The 24,767-nt window shown below is 44.3% G+C and overlaps 1 protein-coding gene across 1 annotated transcript in view; it reads right to left on the bottom strand.

Annotated features, from left to right (window-relative positions):
- Window positions 1–4,794: 4,794 nt before the first annotated feature.
- Window positions 4,795–24,767, bottom strand: part of grm8a (glutamate receptor, metabotropic 8a) — a 111,713-nt gene continuing 91,740 nt past the window's right edge. The window contains exons 6-10 of the mRNA XM_053415461.1: window positions 15,856–15,995; window positions 13,600–13,746; window positions 10,723–11,144; window positions 9,347–9,713; window positions 4,795–4,890 (exon numbers count right to left, since the gene is read on the bottom strand). Coding sequence (XP_053271436.1) covers window positions 4,795–4,890; window positions 9,347–9,713; window positions 10,723–11,144; window positions 13,600–13,746; window positions 15,856–15,995 — 1,172 coding nt within the window. The remainder of the gene's footprint in view (window positions 4,891–9,346; window positions 9,714–10,722; window positions 11,145–13,599; window positions 13,747–15,855; window positions 15,996–24,767) is intronic.

Genomic DNA, 24,767 nt, shown 5'->3' with positions numbered 1-24,767 from the left:
CTGCTAAAAAGAACTGTCTCCTTTTGTAAATGACAGATTTCAGATTCTGTTTAATACATTTGCAGAAAATTCTAAACAAATACATGTTGTCACTTCCTTATTATGGACGATTGATTGTGAGATTGTAGCGCCACCTAAATTCGGGAACACATCAAATCCACGACGCAATAAAATGAGCAACAAGTGGAGGTCTGAACACTCTCTGGAGTCACTGTGTGTGAGGATGAAAGGATGAGTCGAGGTGGAAAAGAAGGAATAAACGGCGATTATTGACCGTTTGTTCCTCCCACAGTCCACAGACATCAGGGGAAGGTTGGCTGGAGAGTCTAAATTGCACGTAGGAGTGAGTGTGAGCATGAAGAGTCGTTTTCCTCTATACGTCGGGCCCTGTAACACACTGGGGACCCGTCCAGACGTATATCAACCAATGCCAGTTGATATTGGCTCCAGTCCCGTTGCGACCCTCGAAAGATATGAGCTATATTTTCGAATGGCTAGATCGATATCCGACGTTTGGAATGTTCTTGTTCATACAGCGATGCAAATGTGACGGCCTTTGCATTGACTGTTGCAATTCCTCCGAGGAAACTCTGCTGACAATTCAGGATTCATATCGTAGCCAAGAGGATGGTTTGTCTAGCATGCATTTGCTTACAGAGTGTGTGTGTGTGTGTGTGTGTGTGTGTGAGGTCCCCCATGAGCGCCCCCCTCGGGTGCCCCCCCATCCTTCAACATCTCTCTGTCTGATGTCAGGATCTGACACGGGCTGTCTGTCTTTCCCCATCTCTCGGCCAAAAGACCAAATCCCTCCAGAATCCCGTGAAAGATTGCAAAACCTCTTGCTTTCAAAAATGAATCAAGGTTTTTTGTTTTATTATTTTATTTCCCCTTCGCGCAGTCTGTTGAAGATGATCACTCCGAGGATGGGTAAATTCTGTCAGAGTAAAGACGACATGACGTGTAAATCCAGCAGGAGGAGAGAAACGTTGTTCGGATGTGATCTGAGCTCTGTGCGAGTTCTGCTGAACCTGTGCCCGGTGCTACTGCCGGGGTTATGAGCTTATATCAGCGAGGATCTGAACACTCTGCTGGGAAACCTTCTCTGGATAATACAAAACAAAGGAATAGATCTGTTTTTGAGGGGAGAAATATTTTGCACACATTAAGGTTCATAATTAAAATTTGGGTTTTTACAGGAAAATGGGTTTACATGCTCTTAAGCTCAGAGAACACATCACTTTCCTCATTACTGCAGCTCCTCACCAAAAGCTTGGTTTTAGCTCCTGTCTCTTTGAGCCCCCCCCCCCCCCCCCCCTCCTGATAAAGCACAGGCCAGTAAATAGAAATGTTGGACTTGCTCTTGCTCTACCAGGCTTTGTTAGGGGCAAATGCCAGGCGAGCTGCTGGGTGCACATTAAATGCAAAAGTGGGGCATTGTCAAGGAGCTCCAGGAGCAGAGTTCTCTGAAGTGGAAAACTTTGTGCTGTTTGAACTTTGCAGAACTTTTATACACACACAAAATGTAATAACAGGAACATGGAAAAACATCACATGTCTCCTTCAATTTGAGCCGATACTAAGAAAGTGTACATATTGAAGGTGGTTTCAACTCACATCCAAATCATTACGAAATACTTAGTGACTAAATTTCTACAATGTGTAATCTGCATTTAACAACGGCAGCTCAGGCAGTTTTATGACCGTCCCCGGTGGTTCAGTTCTATTCTCCTGATAATAACAGCGTACCTGCTGTTCTATACCCACAATTCCCTAAATACACACATACATTTCTACTTGAATGCTCACGTGGCTTGTAATAACCCTGTAGATGAGTTTGATGCATTGGAGGCTTGGTACCTGTGACTGTAATAACTGTAATCCCTTTCTCGATCCACAATTTCACGATCACAATAATTACTGCAACGCAAAGTTCACCTCTGGCCATCTGTCCGATCCTCGAAGGATTCAGAGTTTCTCCGGTGTCGGCCTTTCCTCTTCCTCCCATCTTCCCTCTGTATCTCTCTCTGCACTTCAACATCCCTCTTCTTTGATCTTCATTTCCCCTTCTCTATCTCTAATATTAGCTTGCCTCTCTTCCTCTCATCTTTAGCGTGTGACGGTTGTGTAAATCACTCTCCTCTGACTCTGTCTGCTATTAGTTGTTAATGTCGCTCTCGCTCGGCGCTCCCACGCACTCCAATTCATTTTTTTTCTCCTCTGCATTTTGCTCCATCTCTCCGTCTCTTTCATCTGGTCTTTTTTATTTTGGCTCCCTGTCTCTCCGCTCCTCCGTCTCTCGCCTCCTCTTCTGATTACTATAGATTGATCACAGGCAGTTACTCGCGGTAAGGATCTGGGCGGTCACCGGCTCTCCAGCGGGACCACAGTCATCGCCATCAATCTGTCTGAGGACGGTGAGCCGTGACAGTATGTATGTGTCTGTGAGTGTGTGTGTGTGGGGGCAGAGATAGATTTGTGAAGCAGGTAGTTGGATTGAGTGTGTTGTTTATATGCTCCTGAGGACCAAACACAATCACGGGGGAAAGATAAAAAATGAGGAATGATACTCAAAGTGAGGCTATTTGCCATTCTTTACTGCTCAAAGGGGCCATTTTGAGGTCAAGACTCTTGGGTCTTAGTCTGGTCTAAGGTTTGGCAGTAGCACCTGGGTGTGTGTGTGTGGATGGATGGGTGTGTGTATAAGAGAGAGTGAATGGGAGGCGCAGACGAGTATGAATAGCGACTTCAGTGACTAAACAAGCAGATTCACACAGTTTGACTCTGTCCTTCTATTACGAGACAGCAGAATTCAATCCCCCCCAAACTGAGTTGAGGCTGCACCTCTAAACCTGGTGGTCTCATCGTACACTTGCCAATCTAAACCAAAGTGACTCATAACGTCCCATAAAAATGAGAGATTTTAGCAGAGGGATTTTTTCAGGCATGAACTCAAGACACTTGGGTCAAGACGTTGCACAGAGTTTGTCTTTTACATATATGCAGACAGCAGCAGGGGATTGAGTCACAAACGTTCACAATAACAGGAAAATATCCTGCACTCAGGTGAAGGGGGGGGGGGGCTTCTTGATAGAGTATTACGTTTAAATTCCACTGAGGAAAGAGTAGTGCATTTGTTTAAAGCATATCGACACCAGGATTGACCTTAACGTTTTCAACATGTCTGAAAGTAGCTAGAGTGTGTTCGCTCCTCCATCTCTAAACAGTTCTTTTGTTATTACAAGCAAAGTAAACAACCAAAAATTTAATTAACACAAATATGTGCAAGAAACTGGTGTACACAAAGTGATAGAAGAGCAAACATACCCAAAACACATGCTGTGAAAAGGAACACGTGCACACGCACACACACACCCACTGGGCAGCAGCAGGGTGGTTGCTTCTCCCTCTGTTGGAGGCAGGAGATAACAGGCTGACCATATTAAGACATGTGTAGAACAGGAGAGGTGGCTCACGGGGAGAGGGAACCGCAGAGAGAGATAAAGAGAAACAAGGAAGAAAGAAAAGAATGAAAGGAAAAATGAAGATGTCCTTTTGTTCATAGCGTCAGGCAAAGATATGACGGTCCAGACACACGGAGAGAGAGAGAGGTTGAGATAGGATGCACCCTGTGGATACTGCTTTAAAACAAGGAGAGAGGCAGGCAGAGGGAGGCACACAAACACAGCTCGTGCAACCTTTCACCATTTCAGCAGGGTGCGGCAGACGCTGCTGGAGCCGGCAGCCTCTGCATGGTGGCTCGACCTCTTTCAAAAACAATACTTCCCTGGCTGGTGATGGCTAAGAATCCCTCCATCCCCCCCTCCCTCCCTCTCTCTCTGCCTTGACTCGTCTCTCACATTCTGATTCTCTCTCTCTCTCTCTCTCTCTCTCTCGCTCTCTCGCTCTCTCTCTCTCGCTCTCTCTCGCTCTCTCGCCGTGGTGAGTCACAGCCTTGTTGAGTATTCAGAGGGGAGGAGAGCGAGGGACAGGGCGCGAGCGATGGAGACGGGTGAAAGGAGAGGTGTTAAGTCTGGAGAAGGAAAACCAGATTTGGGGCAGATGAGGGGATGTTGTGGCAGCGACCAAACAAACGTTTAGTGCATGAGAGGACAAATAGTCACGGGACAATGTGAAGAATGTTGCACTTTTCACGTAATTTCAAGCAAGAGTATTCATTATCCCAGTATTGAGGTCTTGCCCAACATGCATCTTGACCAATTGCCAGTCAGTCTTAGCTGTCAGTCATTTTATTAAGGTAATGTCCCTTCCAGTAACATTGGAAGATGTAGGGCGATCAAGTAGGTTTGTCATCACTTTCTTAAAGTGGCAGGTTATGTATTGAGCACAGACTGTTCCCTCTATTGGGCTCGAAAGGCTTCTCCACTCTTTCCTGCTCCACTGACACTGTTCTGCTGCTCTCACTGCACCACACACAAATCCAACACTCCCAGTCAGTGCAAGGAAACAGACCTGGGCAGACGAAGGTTGACGCTTTATCCAAGACTCGAAAGCTCAGAGAGCATTAACAATCAGACATGACGGGCTCATGGCTCATGGGCACATCAACTAGCGCTTGGTCCTGGAGATATATCCGAAATCAGGTGGATGCTGATAATGAGGTTAGAGAAGTTGATCGTCATATTTAAATCTTGACTTAGTTAGACTATGATTTTCCAGGGCTCTCAGCCACTTTCTCCCATTCCACACAGACATAGCCATAGGGGTTCGGTGCCTCGTCAATCGACACTTTGACATGTGGACAGGAGAAGCAGACAGGACCCGTCAGCCTTGCAATTAAGGGAAGACCAGTTCGACCTCCTGAGCATCTGCTGCCTTAATGGCGGCCTGCTCTCTGATTAATCCCCATGACAGCTGATCAATCTCCATCCGCTGTGGAAAGACAGTGGGGTCTGTGAAGGGGCAGGACCATGAAGGACCTTCAGGCAGGATTCCTCCTCTTGTCAAGGCAAAAGATTAAAAATACCCCCACAGACTATCATTCTGTTACCTTGAAGAGAAGCCCTGAGGCACGACTGGTGGCATGTGGCTGGGTTGTGCCTATAAGAGTTCCGAGCCCTGGCTACTGTAAAAGCCAGTGTTTTGACAGGAGCCTCATCGCAACCTCCCCGGCATTAACAAATGAGCAGTTTCTGCGAGCTTCTCAAGTGGCATCCCACCACGCAAGCGAACCTATGCCCCTGGTGGAGCTCTCCTCATTAAAGCCCCATCAGCGAGTCACAGGGGTGGACTGGCCATCTGGCATACCGGGCATCGTCCCGGTGGGCCGTTGACCCAATGTGGGCCGGTCTGGTCCGCTCAGTTTTTTTTTCTTTTTTTTTTTCTCTTCTTCCTCTCTAAATTCCCTCCCATTGGGCCGGCCAATTGGCTACAGAGGGCTAGCAGTGTGTTGCCAGCATCGACACATATTATTGGTCTATTGTTTGTCATTGTCAATCAATCATGGGCTGACAGGCTCAGAGAGCCCGGACAGTGCTGTCAATCACAACACAAACCAGGGTGGGGCGGGACCTCATGGCATTGGCGGGGGGAGTCGCGGGACGGGCTGCTGCTGAGACAGAAACTTAAAATGGATAATAAGAGTTAAAAACGCCCGGGTGGCGCTGAGAAGCATCGGGAAAAAAAAGCTGAAGTCTCTGGAGGTGGAGGCTGCTACATGTGCCAAACTGACGGACCTATTTGGTGCCGGGTTCACCAGCCCAGCAGCAGCAGGTGCGCCGGGAGACGAGCGAGGAGGACTCGACCATGATGAGCGAGTGGAGGCACACATGGTAAGTAACGCTGGCCTGGGGCTGGCTAGGCTACATTTTTTAGACATGTCCAAAACAAAGTAGAAAACGTTTTTGATTTTGTTTTAATATGCCGAATTGTGATATTATGGGTTATTATTGTTCAGATGATTTAGCTAAGCTAGCTAAGAGCTGCTAACGTCGTTTACTGTTGCCATAGCACCAGTAAACTTTCTGAGCTGTAAATAGAGATGAGAGTTATGTGTTGATCCTTAATGGTGTGATCATGTACACCAAATGATCAATTATTACAGGTTGTAGTGATATATTTGAGGAGTCGTTCTCCCTCTGTTTTATATGTGGACATTTGGGACCACTGTTAGAATTTGGTAAGTTTATCATGTATTTTTTAATGTATAAATTCATACTTCATAATTATAATAATTTTCAAAAGGTTTTAAAAGAAACACACATCCAAAAAGTTCTCAACTCTAGGTTCAGGACAGAGGAAAACATTTTCTTTATTTTTCAGACATTATAATGTATCCACGTCCTTCTCAGGTTGACCACTTGACATGTGAGAGCCTGAGGAGTTGTTTTCCAGACACAGGTAGAGCTGGCAGGGGCGTCACCCTGGGCCTGCCCTTTTGGGCTGGGCTTCAGCTGCAGATCTAAAGGCTGCTTCCAGGGGCATGGGGCCCTCAGCCTTTGTTTTTCTTACTTCTGCACTTTACAACATACATCACACCTTATATTCACACATCCAAACACTGTTAACACCACTGACGCGTAACATATTTTACACATCCCACTACGTAGTTAGAGCTATCTTGATTTGGAGTTAAATAAATTTACTTTTGGCTTGAGAGGTTTGTGTGTGGCCTCCCTTCTTGTTGCAAAATATGGGCTAGGTGGTAACAGTAGTATGCATGAGAGAAGACGCCGTGAGATTTGTGGACTTCTATGTGGTGTCCGTTGATAATGTAGTGGGCTGGTCTGGACAGACAATGCCAGGGCTGAATTTTTGTCCCAGTCCACCCCTGGCGAGTCACATGATTACCTGTTTATTCCTTCCACTACGCTCTCCTCCCTATCTCCTGCTCTCCGTTAGCCAGCCAGCTGCCACATACTCCAGAGGATAGTCCAATTAGAAACGACATACGCAGAGACATAAATGTGCACTGGCGGATACTCCAATTAAACACAGCACACGAGACCAACACACTCGCATGCGGATACACATTTATTCGCTGGTGGACGTTGTTAATTAGCTGAACAAACACAGCGTGGACGCCGCTCAGCCTATCCACGAGGGCCGGACGCTTCAGCGCGTCAGATTCACGCAGGCGTGCACAGGCAGATGTGTGGGCACAGCCTGAAGGGGCCAAACCGCCTCAGCTTGCACAAATGGTCGAAAAGCTCATTATGACATGTGCAAGGTCATGGAGTCACAGACGATGAGCGGGGTCTGTGTCAGTGAAGCCGACATGTTGTCATAAAGTCACCTGTTGTAAACAAACTGCTGGATTACAAGGTGTGTAAAAGGGAAAGTGAATATTTGTTAATATACTCGTCGTATCCCGTGGCATGAATGGACAAAGATCATTTGTTTCAGACTAGATAATAAAATAAGTTCTATATAATATATTCTCTGTATGTATTGTTTTTTCAAAGGGTTTAACCTTAGCCAATATAACACCGATAGCTATCACCACTTCCATATAAGGGTTTGAAACATAAAGCCATTGACATTGTTTGTACAAAAAGCCGTTACTTATATAAATGCACTAGTATCGGATTGGTACCCAGTCTAAATCAGGTATCGGAATTGGTATCAGGAAGGGAAAATGGTATCGGAACATGTCTACTTGAAATCTTTACTCCTCTACTCTTATTTGGAGACAGGATCACGTTGATGTGCCGACGGAAGCAGCCGACCACTTTGAAAGGAGAAGGTGCTGAGAGCCGGGAAACGACTGACGTTTATTCGAGAGGGTGAGAAGGGATAAGACATGATCCTTTAGTGGACCTACAGCTTGTATGTAGAAGTGGAAAACCCAGTGGGACAAGATAATCCCATTTCAGACTATCTCAAGGCAACCTCGCTTTCCACAAATTATGTGGACCTGTACATTCAATTAAATAACGGCCAATGTTTCCGAAGGAGCTTAGGGTTTAAGATGTGTATCTCTTTGGTGTAAACATGCAAGCTGTGATATATTTGAGAACTGAGTGCTATCTCTGTGTTCCCACCCATGCGTGTAGGTGTGTTTACTGCTTATCTGACTCGTATGTGCTCATTTACCATCGACAGAGCTACGTGTGTTCAGCTGTGTGAAATACACACTGTGAAATCAGCAATCTATTACCTGCCATGAATTTCAATGAGCGTATGAAGTGTTTTATTGGTAAGAACCAGAACAGTCACACTATCAAGAAATGGAATCAATAGAGTGCTGATGCTTTAGATCCAGTAAACGCAGGGCTGTAGTATGTGTAGTGTTATGATTTGGAAAACCTTCATGTGCTAAACGGTAAACACACCTATTTAAAAACGTGTTACTCCTGCATACAATCACTCTCTGAAAGACACACTTATGCTCTATGTATGTGTACACAAGTATGTACACGCAACTAATAAAATATCCACCTGTTTCATGTGTTTTTTATTGCGCATTCATTGAAGATCCTATTTTTCATGAACCTTGAATGGACAGAACTGGCCACCCACATTTGTACATTTGTTTTTTTTCTTTTACACACACCTTCACCTCGTGAAAGTTGCATCTCACTCACACACAGCCATCAATAATTGACTAAGGGCTGGGGGGGCGGGGGGATAAGCTCTACAAGACCCGACCAAGGCTTCAGACCAAGGATCCAGTCGATCAGACACAGAGAAAAAATCCTCTTGTACTCACAGGAAATTGTCAAGAGGTGTTTGGACTTTAAGCCGGGCAACAGCTGTAAAACACATCTGTCTCTGGAGGCCAAGCGGGGACGTTTTTACCCGGGGGGGGGGGGGGGGGTTTAGCGAGTGCGAGAAGGAGCAATTTTGTGGCAAAGCAGTAAGTGTAAATTTATGATTTTAAAAAAGTGATTCCTTTCATATATAAGCATAAAACACACCATCACAACCTGGTGAATTCTTATTTTACACAAAGGCATAGAGTGTCACACAAAACGGATCTAAATCCTTCACCCCCTCTATGGAGTCAATATGTGGGTGTTGTATATGTGTCTATATATATATTACACACACACACAATAAATACAGAGCGCACTCTGCATTCATTGTTCCTGAAGTCTTTGATGTCCCAGAGGAAATTGCTTTAAATCCAATGCAGGCCATATACAGGGTAATCCAACTGAGAGATGAACACGCACACAAACACACACACACAGATACACGCACACACACAAACACTATGGCCTTCATCCTCTTTGCAGAAACCGTGAAGATGTTGAGGATGAAGTACAGACATCCACTATTTCTACACACGCTGCAAAAATATACTATTAAAGTTGAAAAATAAACTCTTCAGGTTAAAGTATATAGATACTTGACCTAAAAAACACACAAACATGCCCAAACTCACCCTCTCTGCGGACTGCGACGTGCCAAAGAAGATGGGGATGAACGCCAGCCAGATGATACAGGTGGTGTACATGGTAAATCCGATGGGCTTGGCCTCGTTGAAGGTCTCGGGCACGCCGCGCGTCTTGATGGCGTACACCGTGCACGTCACCATCAGCAGGATGGAGTAGCCCAGGGAGCAGATGAGCGACAGGTCCGAGATGTCGCACTTGAGGACGCCGCGCGCCGACGTGGGGTCCTGGGTCCGCTGCTCGCCGTAGTCCACCATGGTGTGCGGGGGGTCCACGGCGAACCAGACGAAGACTCCCATGAGCTGAACCGAGATCAGGGAGAAGGTGATGACGAGCTGGGAGGCCGGGGAGATGAACCTGGGGAGGAGAAGATTACTGGTAAGGGGAGGTCGAGCCACAAGGGAATAATGCTGCCGGGGCTTCAGTTTAATTGGGAGGAACCCTTTGCTTCGATAGATGGCTCTTAATTTCATAGGCGTTTGAAAAAAAGCACATACAGCCTTACACGATCCCAGAGAAGAAAACCATCAAAACCATTTTCGCACATAAACCCCAGAACATATCGGCAAGATTGGGTCAAGATGTGCTCGCAACAAACGTAACCTTTGTTTTTATTTAAAGCATATCGACACCTGCATCGACCCTAATCCCCAAAAGCTCTTTCAAAGTTTGTCTTCATTTTTATCTTCTGCTAGTATAGCTCCTCTATTTCATACTTTTGAGTCTATTGCATTGTAGAAACGTTGATCGCAATGATGGAACTATGACGCAAGTTCACACAGTTTTCGCTTGTCTGTGCGTTTGTGGTGAAGAACATGACACACTGTAGGAAAAAGCAGACAGGAAAATTCTTCTACTGGCAATGGGAAAGGAGTCAATGGCCTACTACTAAAATTAATGAAGGATTTATCCGGACCTTCCTGGATAGCAGGCAGAACATTCTGTAAATCAACTATCGTAAAAATGAATGTATCAGTGCAACAGTAAGAACTCTACCAGCAGGGAGGTGCTTTTCCAAAATGGATGCAGTGACATGAACCTGAGCACTTTGAAACCCTGGATTATCATCTTAGTCACTTAGTTGATGCTCTTTCCTGTCGTCGGTCACACTGAGTAAAAACAGTACAATAGGTGAGTGTGAGTTCATGACTCTCATACATAATGCATGACACGGAAAAATGATGAATAACGATCGCAAGCAGCTTCGTAAGGAAGAAGCAGAGGTTAAGTCCTCATGTGAACACACACATCTCGGTGCAATAAAAACTTACAGTGACCTTTGGTGCCATTACACCCGTCAAAACCTGTGTTTGTGCTGAACACACATCCACTCAGGGGTCGAACACAGAGTGTGCAGTGTTTTCACCTGGGTGCAGTTACGGACTTCTTCCCCTGTTCGAAGATGCGGTGTATCCGGTTGGTCTTGGTGAGCAGGGCGGCGTAGCTGAAGCACATCCCCAGGCCCAGGAAGATCCTCCTGAACGAGCACACGCCCACGTCCGGCGTGGCGATCATCAGGAACGTGATGGCGTAGCACAGGAAGATTCCCGTCAGCAGCACGTAGCTCATCTCGCGGCCGGACGCGCGCACGATGGGCGTGTCGTTGTACCGGACGAACGTGACGATGACGAAGGAGGTGGCGATGATGCCCAGCATGGAGATGAAGACGGGGAAGATGGCCCAGGGGGAGTGCCACTCCAGCTTGATGATGGGGATGGCGACGCAGCCGGTGCGGTTGACGTCGGGCCGCATCTCGTACGGACACAGCTCACAGGTGAACTCGGACGCCTGGAGGAGACACAGTGTAAATCATTCAAATTAGAGGTCGATGGCAAAACGGTTTTTAATTTATATGGATCAAACTGAATTCTTCACCTCTCTCATAAAATAAAGTACAAACCATAAACTTAACTGGATATGCAAGAAGACATTGAATAGATGATTTAGCTGATAGGAGTTGTCAGTTTCCTTGACTAGTTTAGGAAATGTCCCTTTTTGAGACGAATCAAGTCGACAAGAAAAGGAGCCAGATGTTGATCAAAAAAACAAAACAGCTGTTTTCAGAACATGCGCCCAGGACAATATTAGCTGCCTTTGCCTTTCGCATATGAGGAACAACAACAGGAAAGTGTCTGGAAACTTTCTGGATGGAGTCGACGCAGGAGCCACAAAAAAGGGTCTTCGTAATTCTTTGTCCGAGTTGACATCCTCAACTTTTGTCTTCTACGTTTACGGCTCCTCTTTTTTAGGCCCCCTGCTGTTAATTTTCCAGACAATTTCCTGCCGTGTTCTCATACAAGCTCACTCTGACGTTATCCATACATTTCTCCAGGCGGCTGGTATGAAATGTCGTGGAAGTCGCACTCAGATGTTTGCGTTCTCACAAACAGCCTTCACGGATCATTTCAGTAGCATTTCTGAAAGCAGCTCAGGACTAATCTGAAGAGTGCAACCTTACTTTGTCACAACTAATTTAAAACTCAAAGCTGTGTTGAATCTGTGTGTAGCTTCTATATGTGTAAATATGCAGTAAATCCCACAGGCTTTCATCCAGGAATATCTCAACAGCCAAGTTATAAACCGAGCACTCGAGACACACTGAGTTATTTACCTTTGGAAAATAAATCACACATTTTGCACATTTATGGCACACTCGCTCTATGGTTCGCTTTCTTGTTCTCGTCCACATGTTTTACTATTTTCCAATCTGCAAAAATCCCAAATCTACAGTAAACGTGTCAGCACATTATTGATTTGACAGCAGATGCATGTATCTGCAGAATGAGTATTGATCGCTCTCGGTGACGAGCGTCGCCTGCTGCTGATAGGGCAGCTGCTTGCTCTCTCTCTTCAGTGGCTCTTGAACGTGCACTCGCTTGCTCACGGATTTTTCTCCCCCCCCCCTAAGAAGGATAATGTGCAGCCAAATTGTGCCCTACCGTGATGTAATTAACACGGGGGGGGGGGGGGGGGCATCTCCATCATGTGTGATCAGACCCTTCTGCCTCCTCTCAATTTGTGTGCTCCCATTTGCTATAATTGCATCTGCAGGGCTAGTCCTGCATACGTGAATTTAAAATGGGGCCACCACAGTGCAAAATTTGCTTGCGGGGGGGGGGGGTTGAACTGAAATGTGTTGGAACAGAAAATCCTCATTACACAGACTATCAGAGAGCAGTCACATGTCAAAGAGCTGTTACTGCAAACACATCTTCAAGCTGAAGTATTAGTAACGTTTTAGATCAAAGCAGGGAGTTCCTGAGATTGGACATTTGGTCCAGATCTACATCTTTAACACGTCTGTTTGACCTCAGTCTGCACCATGGTCCCAACCAAAGGTCATGTTTTTGTTACATTGTTTACATTTGATCCGGTTTGAGTTCTACTGCAAATCAACTTTTTTCCCCTTGTATAAACTAAAACTGTCTCAACTTCCGGCAATTGGTCCGAAGGCCTGAACTGTCAAAAAAAGGTGTTTTCATTCTGCAAATGAACCGAACCGTGGTTCAGACTGATCCGGACCAAGAACCCCTCTTCTGGTCTTGCTGGTCCGAGGTGCCTTTCACATCTCAGCACCTCATCCTCCAGGTGAAACAAGCTCGGTGAGAAAGCTTCTAGAGGTTTCGGTTTTAAAACACAAACATTTGAGATAATCTACAAATCAGGGTAATCCCTTTTCATCTTGTGACTTTGTAAAAATAAAAAATAAAGAGCTATAATGAAGAAGCACTGATGAAAAATGCATCAATCATTTTCGACATTTCTGCAAAATCAACCTGCTGTTGATCACCTGAAAGCATTGCACTGGACCGCGTCTTGTTTAGCGTCAAGCTTTAAAAAAAGGCAGCTTCAATAAAACAATATGTTTTAGTGAAAAACTTAAATCCCCAAGAACGTACGTCCTTACAGTGTCATAAGCCTCCAGCATTTCCACAGCAGAGCCAAGCGCAGGGAAATCAAAGCAAATTAGTCTGCTGACGATTTTTAAAGAGCAGCGTCTGTTTTTGTAACTTCTGGATGAAGAAACCAAAATAAAACAGAAGCTGGTTCCGCAAAAAAAAAAAGTAAAGACTCTTGCATACACGGAGAAAAGTTTGATCACCTATTTCATACAGACCTGTAGAGCAAAGCGACGTGAAGGATTCTGTAGGATTAACAGATTTCATTGCACATCAGTCACAGTTTGGCTTATTTAGATGAAATCCGTACATCTTGTTTGACTCTTTCCTCCAGACATATTTACCTGATAGTGGTATCCCTCACAGCGCTCACAGTGCCAACAACACGGCACACCTTTCACCACCTTCTTCCTCTCGCCGGCGCGGCAGGGTACGCTGCATACAGATGCTGGGAGAGACGGATCACCCATCTTCCAACGCATGGCCTCCACCTAGACGATCGGATGAGCAACAGGATCAGAACCATGTTTACGTGATGAAAAACAAAACTTTCCACTTTCTTTCGGGAGATTGAAGTGGCAGCCATCTGCACGAGCTGGGATCACTGTGTGTTAATGGCCCCTTTAACGCTCTGTTTTCCCCTTGTACCTGCAGAAAGCGTTTCCTCGGGGCAAACTGGAGAGCAATTAGCACCAGCTCATCCTAAAATCATTTTCCTGAGCGCCACCAGGCACGAAACTAACACAAGCGAGAGTGGAAGCCAGCAATCAGACCATAATCCGATCTGGCACCATTTGTATTTCCTTTTGTGTCTCTTTATCTCTTCCACGTGCGCCTTTTAATGTTTTTTTTTCTTGTGCCACGCTGGCATTGAAGTAATTTCCTAAGCTCTACATATGTTTGCTGTGTGTGCGTGTGTGTGTGTATTATAATTTGTCGTTACGTTTGCGAGTGTTGGTAATAAACCGTTCATTAGAGTCCCGGAGGTTCACCCGTTGCCGAGGGGCCAGAGAAAAACGGAGCATTACAGTTTTAAGGGACACAATGTACCAGTCCAACCGAAACTAGTTAGGAGGGAAAACTCATGAGGGACGGAGTGAAAGGACTTGATTTGATCATTGACACACATACACACAAACACACACACACACACACACACACACACACACACACACACACACACACACACACACACACACACACACACACACACACACACACACACACACACACACACACACACACACACACACACACACACACACAGACACACACCATTGAGTGCTGAAAATGTATCCGGCAGGAGAAACACACTAATTATAGGAGCTAGGTAGAAAATGAAAGAAGTGTGTGCAGTTGTACCTCATTCCAAAGGGCTGTTAAAGGTGTAAGATTTGGTTCTGGGGTTCGAATTAGATTAGTTTAAACATGTGCACCAAATAATCCCTCCCTTAAAATCCCCCCATTTCCTTTAAAAACAGATTAAGATGGAGTTGGGGGGAAATGCATTATGCACCCACAAGCACACACACACACACACAGTTCTATAACAATAACCATGAATAATGCATGAGGCAAAACCAAATAGTCCTGAACCTCTCCTCCATTAATTACTTAGCTGACAGTGTAATAGCTATAATGGAATTCTGTTTTAATTAGTAACAATAACTTTACTGTACATTTGTGTCCAAATACTGTTCCGCCAACCAAACATTTGCCATAAGACCCGCTTGCACCAATCTGTCTCTTATAAACATGCAGCAGGAAAACATCGTGGCTGTGGCCGCTGTCCTCATCTATTAATTTGCTCCCAGGTGGATTTCGAACATGTGCTGTGAGTGTGTAAGTCAGTGAGTAAGAAGTCGTGACTACAACTATGAGATCTCAGTCTGCTCCTGGATTAAATTATGCATTTTTGTGCGGCTGAACACGAGGCTCAGGTGTAAACTCCAGTTTCTGAGCGAGCATTTAAGTGGAGTTTTGTTTATATCTGCAGTAGGTGTGCAACCTTGTGTGGGTGTGTACGAGCATCTCCCCGCGCAAGACTTTACATTTTGAATTTATGAGAAACTTTTTGAACAAAAATGCTCAGCAGCATCTAACTTTCCCTCCTGAATCACTTGAGGCCAGAAACTGTGCATTTCTAATTCCTAGCAGTGGGTCAACGTGATGCTGAACTTTGATTCTGAGCAGGTCAGGTGGAAAAGGGCCTTACATTGCACATTTTGGAATATTAAACATGGATTGAACTGGAAACACATGTGCAACAATATGTCTTGGATTAAAATGTTTAAAGTTTGAAGCAAGTTATTAAGTGTAATCATTCCCTAGATTGCTTCAGATTTTGCATTGCTTTTTCTCTTTAGTTCTGCCAAGGAGGTTATGTTTTCACCTGTGTTTGTCTGTTATTGATGGAAAAAAATCGGACACATTTGTGGAACTGATAACTGTGACTAGTGTGTGTTATTTGGTGCAGCTTGATCGAATGTAACTGTTGGGCCTTGGGGGAGGTGTGAGCTCTGGTGCCATTCCAGTTATTGTCTGTTCACGTCCTTGTTGCTGGTGTCATGGATCGTTCTGCATCTGGGTGAGAATCTTACTTTGAGGTGAAGCTTATTGGTCCAGGAGCCGATGACTCTGTACTCCGCTATAGATCTGTTGCTGATCTGGTACTGGAAGATGTCGTATCTTCCTGGAGCGTCGCCGTTCTCATTGAAAACCACTGGTGTACCCGCACTTCCTGGAAACAGCAGACGGTGGAGAAATGATCAACTTGGTATATTTCAACATGATTGAATTAGAAGATGGATTGTGTTCAAATGGCTTTGTTGTTATTGATCACCACACAGCTGCTGCAGAGTAGGGACAAAAGTTTTTAGATATTTGGTGAAACAAATCCTTGATAGATAGGTTGTTTCCTCTTCCACAGAAATAAAGATACACAAATCTGAATCATCTCTTGAAATGTTAAATTCTAACGAAAGAGACTACAATGGCCTCAGTCACACAAATCACAACAAACATCACTTAAGGTGTCACAGGTTTTAGAAAAAGATTAAATTACAATGAAACAATACAGTGATACGGAACTAAATCATTAGTCATTATACCTTTAATACATGATTATTAATATACCATTCACTTAATATCTATAGGGAATTAAAAACTCAAAGTATCATTGTCCGTCTGCAGAAGCGCCAACATACAGAGCAACACTGTAAACACTATTAAGGGATATTCCCTCTATCCTGTGGTGTATTGTAACTCTGTTTGTGTCTGTGTGTGTTTGATTAAATACGCACAAGCATGAATACGTTTATGTCCTCTAAGGGTTACTCTGGTTTTCTCTTTGCCAATCAGGCTCAACACAAACTTTGTATCCTGCTCCCTCTCCGTCTCACTCGCCTTCTTTTATGTAGCAATACAATCAAATCGCCGCATCGGGCGCAGCATAAAGGAAATCCAATTACAGTGTACATGTGAGGAGAGAGGGGCATTGTGGGAATTCTACCTGCACGCCATAAGTCACTGATATGGTGATACTGAGGATATATATGAAAACGGTTTCCAGTTGGAGGCAAAGCAGCAGAATGTGAAACGGCGCCAGGATGAAGATTAGAAATTGACTAAGAGAGTGAAAGAGAAGGAACGGCTAATAACTCGACACAGCAGAAGAACAAGTGCACTTCTGAGAGAAGGAGAGAAAATGAACAGAAAACAAGTCACTGAAATAAAGAACGAGTGGGATGAAAACAAACAAGTAATTTAAAAAAGGCAGGAGTAAATAAGTATGAAATAAAAGTAATTAACATGAACGGAGAGAAGAACAAACAAGACAGAGGGAGAGAGAGAGAAATGGGAGGGTTCTCTCACTGTGACCACAAGTAATGAAACACATTCATTTATTGAGTGGAAGAGAGAGAATAAGCACGAACGAGTACGAGTCTCATCGGGAGAGATAAAGACCGATGAAGGAAGGCTCGATTGATTAAAGATAAAAATGAGTCGTCTCAATCTCTCATTGTTATCAAGTTATGAATGAGCTTCGTTTCTCTGAGAGCTAATGCATGTCTGAATGTAATTCATTTACAAAAAACAAATACAATTCATAGACATAATTTATAATAATGATCATTAAAATTACCAGACTTAAACAACTGGTACTTTACAATTTAGTATTTTTGACTTGCTGTGTCTTATTTTTGTGCCTCAACTAGGTTTTGAAATTCTGCAATTAGTTATTTTTCAAAACAATTTCTATGGGATAAATTTTGGGCCACATTCCAAATCTAAGAAAAGCCTTTGAAAAGTCAAATCTCTCCATTTGAAAGCTTGAAATCTACTTTAAAAAAAGTTTTTGCATTATGAAAACCACGTTTTGAAAAGCCGACAAACATTTATAATATTTTTGAAACTTTATTTATTTAATGACTCTTCTCCCGCTGCATCAGTCTGCACCAATTTGTTTCCCAAGTTTGAAATCCTTAAAACCACAGCCTTTTGTTCAGTTCTGGAATATGGCACGATATCCCATAGTTCCACAGTGGGAGACGTTTAATTGGAATTTATTGGCACATTTCAAATTCCATTACTTTGAAAAATAATGTTTCAAATTCTAAAACTGAATATTTTGGTTGTGTATCCATGTGCTTGCCAGGGAACACACAGCTCACAGACCTCATTAGTGTGCCAGCTGTGTGTTAAATACACAGAATGGGGTCATTGACGTTTTCACACAATACCCTCTACCAGCCATGCAGTTCCCCCTAGCAGTTAGTTCAGCTAACTGACTGGTATACCTCAACAAACACAGAGGTGTTAGCGTCCAACGACCGATTCATCAATGCAACCCTCGAAAACAATAAGACCCCCCTGAGGCACCTTGCCAACTAACTGGCGTACCAACCATACCAGTCACAACTGCAACAACCAACCAGTGACAACCTGACAAACCTGAAAAACACCCAGTAATAGCTTTTTCTCCATTCAAGGGTTGAATCATTCAAAAGATTCAGATTCTGACAAACTTTATTGCATCCAATTTGATATGTGTCAAAAAGCACAGGTCAACAAACAAGCAGAGGACGGAGAAGAACATCTAGAGAGGGATAAAATCAATAGCAATAAAAGACATTAATAAAAGATGGCTTTAAAATGAGTTGAGTTAGGTAGCTTGATAGCAGAAGGAATCAAAGAGTATCGGCTAGTTCTCCTCTGTGATAACCGTGAACTCATGAGACAAAACATGATCAGGTTGGCTGGTAAAAATGCTTAGCCTTCTTTTTCACTCCAGGAGGAAAGATAACTGTCCCTGCTTGACTCCAATGATCTTGGAGCAGACCTCAACACTGGTTCGTCATGGCCCATTGACTGATGGGTCCGGGGGTCGAGCCGAAATAAGGTGGTCTGGTATTGGAAAAGGCTGGCCCCTGAAGGATCCACCTGTTGGATCCTGCGTTTGCTCAGGAATGAAAAGACACATTTGTAGGAGCCTCCGAAATGTGACAGCCTAGTCGAGCAGCTGTCATGCAATCAGTCTCCAAATGATGTGGCCCCTGAATTGGGACACAGCTATAACCCCAGAGGCCACATAGCCACAACGTAGCAGCACAAAGCAGCTACCCATGCATTGTTAATCCTCCACAATCCACCTCTGCAACTTGCCTCAGTTCCCCAGCACCCCCTCCCATTATCTCCATCTTCTTCCTCTCCTACAAATGTCCTCCTGTTTTAACGCAGTATTCCCTCCATCCTCTCCTCCCACCCTCTGTGCTAAATGAGGGTAGAAATGGGTTTCTCTGTTTACTCCATCCCAGTAATAACGAGTTAGCCAGAGGAAACATTCACGTCCATTAGACTGAAAACTACCACCAACAAAGTTTCAGTTTCGTGTCATTGTTTCTTCTCTTTTATTTCCTCTGAACAAAGTTACTATTTTCTTCTGCGATTCTGGCTGTCATCACCTTCCTTCCTTTCTTCCATTGAGCAAACAGTCTCGTATTGATTCAATCAATGTGCTAATTTGCTCTGTTTCCCCACCCAACACATCTTTCCCCTTAATTTCCCTCAATTCCTCACCGTAGGTCAAAAGAAAACATCACAAAAAATGATCACATCAGAGATTGTAGACTGCAGGCTTCACCACAAGGACCTGCCAGGGTTGATGGCCAGTCCATATCCGGCATCAGTAAAAGAGTAAAACATTAAAAAGGTTTATTTCACATCCTGCCCTCTTTCCCTCAGATCTCCACTGACTGACATTTCACTAATATTCCCTTTACACCAATCGTGCTCCCATAGAGCTTAGGTTAGGATGCCGTGACTAAAACAGTTGTCTGGAGCAGAGACACGCTGACAGATACTTCAAATTATGCAAAGTAAAAAGCCGACGGTTGGCTCTGAAATCAAATGTTGTTACCTCGAGTAGGAAATGATTATTTCATCTCGCGGCGTTTGCATCACTTGCCGCTAAATTTCAGAGTAACGTGGATAAAGACGGCAGACTTTTAAAAAAGGCGCCGCAATTACCACAAACACACGTACAATGGGCCTGACAGGTGCCGGCATTATCTCACCGAGGTGTTGGGAAAACAGGTCGCTGACAACCGCTCATCAGTTCTGATTAATGTTTTGGTTGAAGGGATGCGTTTGGGTTTTGCTTTGTTTACGCATCAAAACATTTACAACTGGCAAACCGAGGACATATGGGAGATGGTGAATTGTATAATTGAAAACGCATGTCAAATTAACCATGGACTGTGTATAAAGACGGACAACGCATCTCTATTCAGCTATCCAGAAATGAAGCCACGATATATCCGATACAAACAATTCCATCTTGCGCCAATGATCCATTTGGAACTAGATCTCCGACTTTACCCCCAATTTAGCGTCAAATAACTAATTAACCAAAATGACAGAAACCATCATTGAGAAGATATTATTTTACTAAGGATTTACTTTTGGCCATTTCCCATTCACTAACATGGAGGAGGCTGGTTTATGAATTGTACTACAGCCAGCCAAAAGGCTTCATTTTCCGAGAGCTGTCACCACGCGACTGAATAATCTATAAAAATAACAAATATTGTTTTGTTGCAAAGCACTTTAAAATGTCTTGAGCACTTTGAAACCTGCTCGGCTTATTGAAGGCAGAGACATGGAACCAACTGCACGTCACACCTGTGAAAGTGTAAATGGAATCTGGCTGCACTGTGAGGGACGACTGTCAGAGCGCTGACATATCTTCATGTAGATTTTCACGGCTTCCGCCTTAGTGGGCACGACCTTGAAAAATAAGGGATTTACCTGTTGCCCTGGTAACACACCTCTACCTCATCCTGTAGTGATACCCGTTATGTTGGTTTATTCACAGGGAGATGCCGCACTGCAGAACTGTTCACGCTGTACTGTATACATGTACGCTAGAGTCACACACAGTCTTCAACAGCACTTAATGTTTCATACTTCAATATATGCTTTAAATGTACATTTTTAAATACTGTGTTTGGAGTGAAACAACAAAGCAACTAAACCAACATCGTCTCACACTCGAAAATTCACATTCTGCTCGGGTAAAGTAAGTTCTCTGGATGCTAATTTCTTCTCCGTCTCATCTGCATTCATTTTGCATAACCCAGAGCAAGCTGACAACCTCCTAAATGACACAGAAAACACCGGAGAGGCCAGAGGGCACAAGCATGTTAACATAACACCGAAAGCCGCCGAGCTTGAGGTTGTTATTTGGGGGGAAATTGGGCTGCTAAAGCGTGGCAAGAATGGCTAATGCCTCCACTGGCAGCCAGGGGGAGGGTGTGCGTGGGAGTGTGCGTCCCTTAAGTGCGAGCAAACGTTTTTATTCGACTTGTTTTAACTCTCCAGGTTTTCTCTGAGCAGGGGAAGCGAGGCATCGCTGCAGCACAGGCTCTGCCGAAGTGTCCTCGAGCAACTTTTTATTCATCTGCCTGCTGGAGGCGCCGCTCTGAAGCCCCTCCCCCTCCACACACACACACACAGTCAGAGGCTTTCCCTTTGGGGATCCACCCCAGAATTTCACAAGAAAACCTACAACTCTCACAACTTCCATCGAGATTTGCTACTCAAGCTCGCAGGTCACGACCTTACGCTTCAATAACGGAAAGGGAGATGTAATAATGAATGAATAAATTGAGCTGGAATCGACTTGCAGACAGAGACAAACTTAAAGAGGAGGAACGCGGGTGAAATCCGAGAGAAACAGTAAGATCAGGCACGAGGAAGTAGATGAGCGATTGATTTGCTTCGACGCTCAGTTCAAACGCATTCCATGTCAGTCACACCGACTCAAATCAAAGTCACCCAGGAGACGGATGAGGAGGAGAAAAGACGAATCAGGAATGTGAGGGATAGGATGATAGCAGCAATCAAGAAAGCAGCGGCGCTTCGAAACCTCAGCTACTTTGAAAAGGCACGGTGACGAAGAAGAGGAAGGGTGAATATGATTGAGGGAGGATGAGTGACAGAGGAAGACAGGAGTAAAATAGGAGAGTGGGTGCAGGAAAGAGGAGAAATGAGGACGAAGGAGACAGAATATGTGTGAATCTGGGTTGTGTTGATTATTTCGACGGTCACAGTGATCACCACGAGCCCAATTTCCAAAAGCCCATTTATTTGCGTGTGTATAACCAACATCTCCGACACTGACACAGCTGCCCCCCCACTGAGGTTGAAACAGAGCGGGGGAGATCACGGCCAGACGGACAGAACATGTCTGAGTCTTCATGCTTTTTCGTTCTAGTGGTTGTAAATACAACTTTTGGCCCCGACTCCAAGAGAATGGACAGTCGGTGAGTGGGAGAGCTGGAGCGAGAGAGAGAGAGAGAGTGCTGCGAGCCACAAGCAGCTGCTTGGACGTGTATCGCTCAGCGCACAGAGGGGCCCGCGACTGTGGGAGAATATTAATTAGCACGGGCCTTTAAAACCTCCACGGCCAAACCGAGATAGACACAGGCAGATGGAAGATGAGTATATGAATAGCCTTAGACTTCTCCATGTTGCTGGAACTAAAGACGCAGCGAGACTAGAGAAACAGATGAAGCAGGAGGAGGGCTGTTTAAAAAAAAAAAGAAAGAAGAAAGGCCTGAGGCTTCGCTGGTTCTCTTCAGAAACAACGAGGATGAATAGCAAGTCTTAATACCAGAGACAAAGTGTTTGTGACGGGGAGATGCAAAAACTACACCACAGCATGCATTATTAAAACATGTGGCTAAGAGGGTGTGTGTGTGAGTGTGTATGGATGTGTTTTAAGTGTGTGTGTGTCATAGGCTTCCTTTGGGTACAAATTCTGGACCATCCACCAGTTAATTGAGGACAAAAGCTGTTTCCCTTAGTGGGAATAAGAAGATTTTGGGGTTAGTGACTCAAGTTAGGGTTAGTGAATAAATACAACTGATGTGTACGGAGGCCCTGAAGTTCCAAACACAATGGAGTAACGCCAAAATACAACAGCAAATAGGAAAACAGGACTTGAAATCACAATACAAAGAAAGAGAATAAGACACACAAAAAATGATCTACAGCAACATTGTCACTTTCACAGTGGAAGACGTAACTCAGAACTGAACAGCTGGTTAACTCCAATCCTCACTTCTACACTTGTGTCTCCTCCTTTGTGAATTTGCTGTCTGCACTCGTTTCCAAGCTTCATTCTGTAAAACTCTCCTCACAGCCAACCCTGCCTCCTTCCACAGCAGCTGGTCCTCCTTCCTCCTTCCTCCCCGGTTCAAAGCATATTCTCTCTCTCCTCCCCCCCCCCTATTCTCGCGCTTTACCTCCTGGCCTCGCTTCGTCCTACTGCTCTACACTTTCTCCGTTCCTCTCCTCTACTTCCAGAGGACTTTGTCTATCCATCCCTCCCTCCTAAGGTCGCCACCCGTCCTCTCCGCAGCGCTGCTTTCACTTTGCCTTGTCAGAGCAGAAAAACAAGCGAGGAGTGCAGGTAATGGAAAAGGCAAAGGAAACACTTCACATTTAAATGGACCTGTGTAAGAACAAAACATGTTGGTTAAATAGTGTAAGTGAGATAAAGGTTGAGGTAGAGTTTCTAACGAAGGAACTACTGTTGAGAGAACAAAATAAAGAAAATGAAAGGGTATCTAGTAAACACGCAAAATGCAAAAAACAACTTATTTGGACCCACACAAACAACCGTACACAGCATGAGCCAGCTTTGTACGGTAAAATCCAGTAATTACAAAAAACTAATTTGAGGGACTGGCTCTTTGTGCCGCGATGTGGATTCAATGCAGTCTTGGAGGAAATGAGAAAAAGAGGAGAGGATTTAACAGAAAAACAAAGGTGATGAAAACCGAGGGAGAGTTCCGACTATTAGGTTGATCAAAAGAGACAAAACCGCCCTGAACAGAAGAGAGAGAAAAGGAAATCAGAGGGAATGAAAACGAGGGAGGGCAGAAATAAGCAAACAGAGAAACAAGGAGTCACATTACCAAACGAAGTAGGAGAGAGGAGGACTGATAATGGTGTTATACTGGTTTCCGTCTAATGCAGAAGCCTGGGAGCTAAAGTCCTATATGAAACCTTATAGTCACTGTATTTAAAGTATATTTTACTGTGTATGATTGGGTGGGTGACTGTGTTTACATGATGGAGGGCGAACTGTCCATGCAACAGAAATCTGCAAATAATTTTCTGGCTTTTTGAACTTCTCTCGGTATTGATTGGCCTTTGAAAAACATTGGTGCAAATTGCAATATCTTGCACACACACTGCAGCAGCTATGTAGATCAATACATCTATAGGCTCACTCTGTTCGTTATCCATCCATCACTACCTATTCCTTCCTCAGCATTCTGCTATTACGATTGGTTTGGCATCCACCGCCATCAACTATGCATCAGAATTAAACAATGCAGGTGTGTGTGTGTGTGCGCGTTTGTATACCTGCAAAATGCTGCGTCTGTCAGAAGACTAGTTGTGTTTGTATTTGTCTGTCTCTACACTTGACAGACTCACATTGTCTGCTAACTAATCTCATTCAACAACTGAGAAAAGAAAAATGTTAAATATTCTGTATGGTGTCAGTAAATATAAATGAAGCTGCACAGATACGAGATTTAGGCGTCTTAGGATATGCAATTACAAATGATCCTCCCCGTCTCTCATTCCCTGGAACTCGTTGTTTTTCGTGTGGATGTCTTTACTCATCTTAAATTGTACTCAGCCAATGATCCTGTGGCAGAAATGATCTTACTGCTACCGCAAATTGTAAAACTAAGAAATGAGTTGTAAAAAAGAAAAGATAATACCATCATAAATATTGGACAACGTAGAGGCTGTTTATCCAGGACGTGGGTTGCTCACTGAGAGGCAGCACTACCGGGTTAGACAAGGGGATGTGCAGGGTCGTCAATAATCCACTTTTTTGCTACCTGCTACTTGTAAGTGAGCAGCAGGTGGTAAGAGGGAGATTGTGTCTGTGTGAGAGAGTAAAGACACAAACGACCTGCATAAAATG

The sequence above is a fragment of the Pleuronectes platessa genome, chromosome 22, assembly GCF_947347685.1.
Source record: "Pleuronectes platessa chromosome 22, fPlePla1.1, whole genome shotgun sequence".
NCBI classification, from domain to species: Eukaryota; Metazoa; Chordata; class Actinopteri; order Pleuronectiformes; family Pleuronectidae; genus Pleuronectes; species Pleuronectes platessa.
This window is presented reverse-complemented; position numbering and strand designations above follow the sequence as displayed.